General features: G+C 38.1%; 1 protein-coding gene across 1 annotated transcript; it reads right to left on the bottom strand.

Moving 5' to 3' along the window:
* Nucleotides 1-1148: 1148 nt before the first annotated feature.
* On the bottom strand, nt 1149-3296 carry hpdl (4-hydroxyphenylpyruvate dioxygenase-like). Its single transcript, XM_055177149.2, has 5 exons — nt 2618-3296; nt 2271-2437; nt 1859-2010; nt 1645-1760; nt 1149-1546 (listed from the first exon to the last, which is right to left on the bottom strand). Exons 1-5 carry the CDS (start codon nt 3268-3270, stop codon nt 1360-1362), a joined length of 1275 nt encoding a protein of 424 aa, XP_055033124.2. The 5' UTR covers nt 3271-3296; the 3' UTR covers nt 1149-1359.
* Nucleotides 3297-4895: the final 1599 nt, after the last annotated feature.

Here is a 4895-nt window from a genome sequence, read left to right as displayed (position 1 = left end):
CCTACAGGACACATTTAAAATATCATTATTACAGTACATATACCATAATAAAGTACCCACTCAGTACACAACATTACAAAGCAATCATCATTTATGTAAAAGACAGATCACATAAGCACATTTTCAACTAAGACACATAACAATTAGACTTGATAAACAATAGATACATAAATGTAATAATGTAATGACAAAAATCGTGGTTCATGGTGCTCGTCAACCTTTAAATGTTTCTGTGTTTTTAACAAATATTAAATATGTATATATTTATACCGAAAATGTCTTTATTCATGCAGTGCTTTTGTTTTTTTAGTAAATCCGTTTGTTTTATGAAATTGTATATCATTCAACAGATTAAAATACATTTACAATAAATAAACAAAATATTGAGAAAAGATGTTTTTTTCTAATTAGTGCAAGCAATAGGTTTCCATTATATGGTGTGACAACATGCCCCACATTTAGATTAACCTGTTTTAAATGTTAAACTGTATTAGGAATGTTCAATAGCTTTTTAATCAACATCCAGTTTCCTGTGTAAACAGAAAGCTACTTTTAGAAAATATATTTCTGCAAAATGTTCACTTGGCTAAGAAATGTGTCACTCCTATTTAATCTTGAAACAAACCACATGACTCCTTAATTCAGTCTCACACCGTTCCATGAGCTGTTAAGACGTTAATCATTTTACAGCAGATTCCCAGGTCATCACTAGAGCTGATTCACAAGTGTGCATTAACATGTAATCAAAAGGGTAATATGATAATAAAGCATATTTGGCATGCTGTCTGAGGGGAGGGCACCCCCCACATCTGGGATAGATGTACCAGCAGAGATGGGGTGGAGGAGGGATGCTGCAAAAAACATCACGGGACAGAGGTGAGGGACGGCTCTATATAGAGACCTCTTTGTGCTCTTCTGACCAGACCACTCCCAGACTTAGTTAAAGAAACTTAATTTGTTAAAAAATGAAATCATCATCATTTTCATATAATTGGTCAGATGATAAAAGTTATTTTATAAGACTGTTATGTTGTTGTTTGGAGGCTTTGATGTATCTGATAAAAGCACAACATTACAGCTGATATTTCACAGTGAAAATACAATACAGTGCCTTACAGTACAGTACAGTATGAACCTTCACAGATACATTTTTCTGCTCACATGATGCTTTATTGCTGAACTGAACCTGATAATATTGGAAATGTTTCATATCTTAAAGGTCCTGAGAACCTGAGTCCTAATTTGATCACAACAAATTGATCAGATCATCACGGTTACCAAACTCACACCTAAGCCAAGCGTCTCTGAAATGTCTGAAAGTGTCACTGTTGTTGTTTTCACACACATTCATCAATCGGATCAGTGTTGTCCGCTCTGTTTGTTTTTATGCTCTGATTCCTGATCTCCATTCATGTAAGCTTGCACAGATCTCCAGAGCGCACGAATATTCCCCTCGCCAAAACCTGTGGCTCCCCTCCGTTCAATGAGCTCTAGGAAGAAGGTGTCCTCTCCAAATATGGGTTTGGTGAACACCTGGAGCAGATACCTGTGAGCACAGAGGTGACAAAAACAAAAAACCATCAATATACAAACCAGGCAAAAAATGATTTCTATAGACAAACCGCTGCGCTGACGTGGTCGTACCGTTGGCTGGGAGCATTGATGTCATCTGTGTGAACGTCTGTGTCCAAGAGGATGCCGTATTGACTCAGTTTGTAAGGATCATGACCTGCCTCCACGATCTCCTGCTGTTTTCCCACCTGCACACGCACGCACACACAGTTGCCATGAGAGCTGTACGCGAACTCCACGAGTTTCTGGCTGTTCAATCATGACTGACATTAAGTAACAGACTGACCTCGGTGTAGTAGGTGGGAGGGGGTGAGAAGAACTGAACTCCGGCGCGGGTCAGCGTTTGAGCTGTGGAGACAATGTCCTCAGTGTAAAGACCTATGTGTTGCACACCTGCACCTCTGTGCTCTTCTAGAAATGTGTCCACCTGGTTCCTGCCTGAAAGAAAAACACAAAATAAAATATTCATTAGACAGTTAGGGGTTCTGGATGCTGACCGGTTAACACAGTGATCCTAAAACACGTAATATAGTGATAGTATAATAGTTCACTACAGCAGAACACTCCGTGTATGCTTTCTATTTGTACAAATCTGTGAGTTTAAAGAGATTATTGCATATATGATGTGAACAGAAAATGTACTGTAATGTTCTCAGATCAATCAACTTTAGCTTTAGCTAATGTGTGTATAAAAGCACCTTGTTCAGGAAGAGACTCTGCCATCACAAACTTGCAGTCTGTCTCCTTTTGATCTTTAAAATGAACTTTCACTCCAGACTCACTACATTTCCAATAGTCCATAGCAGTGAGACGCAGGCCGATGCCATCCTGGTTCAGAATATATCCCTCATCCACATCTTCATTCCTGCAAAGGAAGAAAATGGGGGGAACAAAGGTGACAAGCTTGTCAAGTCTGCAAAGCATACTCGAAATGTGACCTAACCCATCCTAGTGAGTAGTGAACACACACACGTTGTAACGAAAACTCTGAATAAAGTGGATGAATGCGAGATGCTGTCCATCATCAGACTGACTGATACGATACCTGTCAATGAAGAACCTCTGGAAGCCAAAGTTCTTCTCGTACCAGCGCGTGATGTCCGGCGTGCTTCTCCTCGTGCACGCGTATGTGATATGATCAAAGTGAGTAATGGGACAGTCGGAGTCTGAGCTGCTGTCTGCAGTCTGCTGGAAACCCGGCAGAAACACACCATCATATCGAGACGTGTCAATGAGAGTGTGACACACATTACCCACTATAGACCGGACCACGGAGAAGGTGACCGACCCTCTGTCATCGTACACCTGAGTGGGCGGCAGGACAAACTCACAGCCCTGATCACGCAGAGCCGTGGACGAACTCTCCACGTCCGACACCTCAAAACAAACATTACTCACAGTGTCCACTGGGTAGTGTGTATGAGCTCCGTACAGACCTTCAAATTGTTGATGATGTGTGGCTTTGACAGGACTCCACACACGTGACAGATGTCCATTCAACCTCTGCTGCGCTCCACGCGCCCTCTCGTTCACAACAAACACCGCCGATCCTCTGCGCACCGCGAGCTGCTTCACGCGCTCTGTCAGTCTGACCGCAAACACGTTAAACTTGAAGCGTGACACGAGCTCATGAGCGACTTTATCCACGTTTGAGACGTGCAGTGAAATGTGATGCAGCCGGTTCAAGTAAGCCGCCATGTTTAGGTGACGTCACACAGGGGCGTGTCATCTAATTTTATCGCTATTATCGTGATATGACAGTGATATAAGGTTAACAATATGTAAGTTAAAGAATATTGCCATTATGAAAAATAAAAATATAAAACATTAAAAAAAAGATGTGTTCGACTTCATCCGCAGTCGACGGATGACATCAAAGTACCGCGAGAGTGATTTGAAATCAGACTTTTCTGTATGACTTTTCGAATCGTTCTCGCGGTACTTTCATGTCATCCATGCGGTGTCAGCACGGAGCTCGATAAAAACAAAACTTCTCTCGGTATGTCTGCCCCTCGTTCTCTTCTGTACATTTATTAATTGTGTGACCTGTTAACATTTTAAAACACTTTTATTCTTAAAAGAACGAAACATTTCGTTACCTTTTATTGTATTGCTTAGGGAGAGGGTTAACGTGCAAATCGATTGTAGCGTATTTGTGATAACCAATACAAATTTTCTTTATAAGTTTTTCTTATGACAGTTTGAATGTTTAACCACAAGAATTAAATAGTTTTGTATAAGGTTTACTAATATTGCGACATTATAATAGTGGTAAAGTGGAGGGTACATTTCTATATCATAAGTCCATGAAAACAGGTACAGAAATTCTTAAAATGGAAGTGCATGTTTTATTTGAACTCTGAACAGTAAATGTTTCAGTCCTACCAGAAAACGCAACAATCACAATAAACACATTTTTTACACTTCTGTATCTCTTTCTGTTTAACAAACAAAGAAATAAACAAACACATCCCAACAAACCAAACCAAAGAACAAAGACAGAACTGTTTCTCAGCAGCGCTTCTCAAAGGGTTTTTGTATGAGGACTCAGTTATCACATCCAATTCATTACTACAGTTATCATAAATAATTGAAACAAAAATGTCTTAATGTGTACTATTAAAATGAATTTGTGGTAATTCAGAGCACAAAATAGATTGAATGTGGACACAAACCATCTTCATCCACAGAATGATAAATGTTCATCTGCTGTATTTGCTTTCTTATTTCACCTCGTGTAGTTTTCATAGATCCTCACCTTTTTTTATGAGGATTTGTCTAATTTGACCGACTAGCTTCTCCCATGTAACAGAAGTTTAAACACTGACATCAATTTCAAAAATTATAAAAATAATTTTCTTGGTAAGTTATGCTACTTAATTTGTCTGTCTAAACTAATTGTCATGGTTAGTTGAATAGTTTTTCTTTCGTCTGCTGTCCACATCAACAGACCAGTTGAGAACTACTGGTTAAATGAGAAGATTAACTAACAATAGAAACCTATGATGTTTTTTTTTAATCTTCAGTAGTGCTGCCTCACGATTAGTCACGACTAATCGTTTGCAGAATAAAAGTTTTTGTTTACATAATAAATGTGTGTGTACTGTGTATAATAATTATGTTTATATAAATACAAACACATAAATGTATAATTTTAAGAAAAAATATATTTATATAATAAATATTTATATTTATATATAATATAGATTATATATAAATATAAACATGTATATACACATGCAAATGTTTCTTAATTATATACATGCATGTGTGTATGTGTATTTATACATAATTATTATACACAATACACCCACATATATTAT

Source organism: Misgurnus anguillicaudatus, chromosome 4, assembly GCF_027580225.2.
Source record: "Misgurnus anguillicaudatus chromosome 4, ASM2758022v2, whole genome shotgun sequence".
Lineage (NCBI taxonomy): Eukaryota > Metazoa > Chordata > Actinopteri > Cypriniformes > Cobitidae > Misgurnus > Misgurnus anguillicaudatus.
The sequence above is the reverse complement of the archived record's forward strand: the minus strand, read 5'-3'. Positions and strand labels throughout refer to the sequence as shown.

Excerpts from the sequence above, each read along its gene's own strand:
- hpdl (XM_055177149.2), bottom strand. The coding sequence starts at position 3,270 with ATGGCGGCTTACTTGAACCGGCTGCATCACATTTCACTGCACGTCTCA. Across the intron at positions 2,438-2,617 it reads CAGAGGTTCTTCATTGACAG|GAATGAAGATGTGGATGAGG; the intron begins GTATCGTATCAG and ends CTTCCTTTGCAG. Across the intron at positions 1,761-1,858 it reads CTCCCACCTACTACACCGAG|GTGGGAAAACAGCAGGAGAT; the intron begins GTCAGTCTGTTA and ends GTGCGTGTGCAG.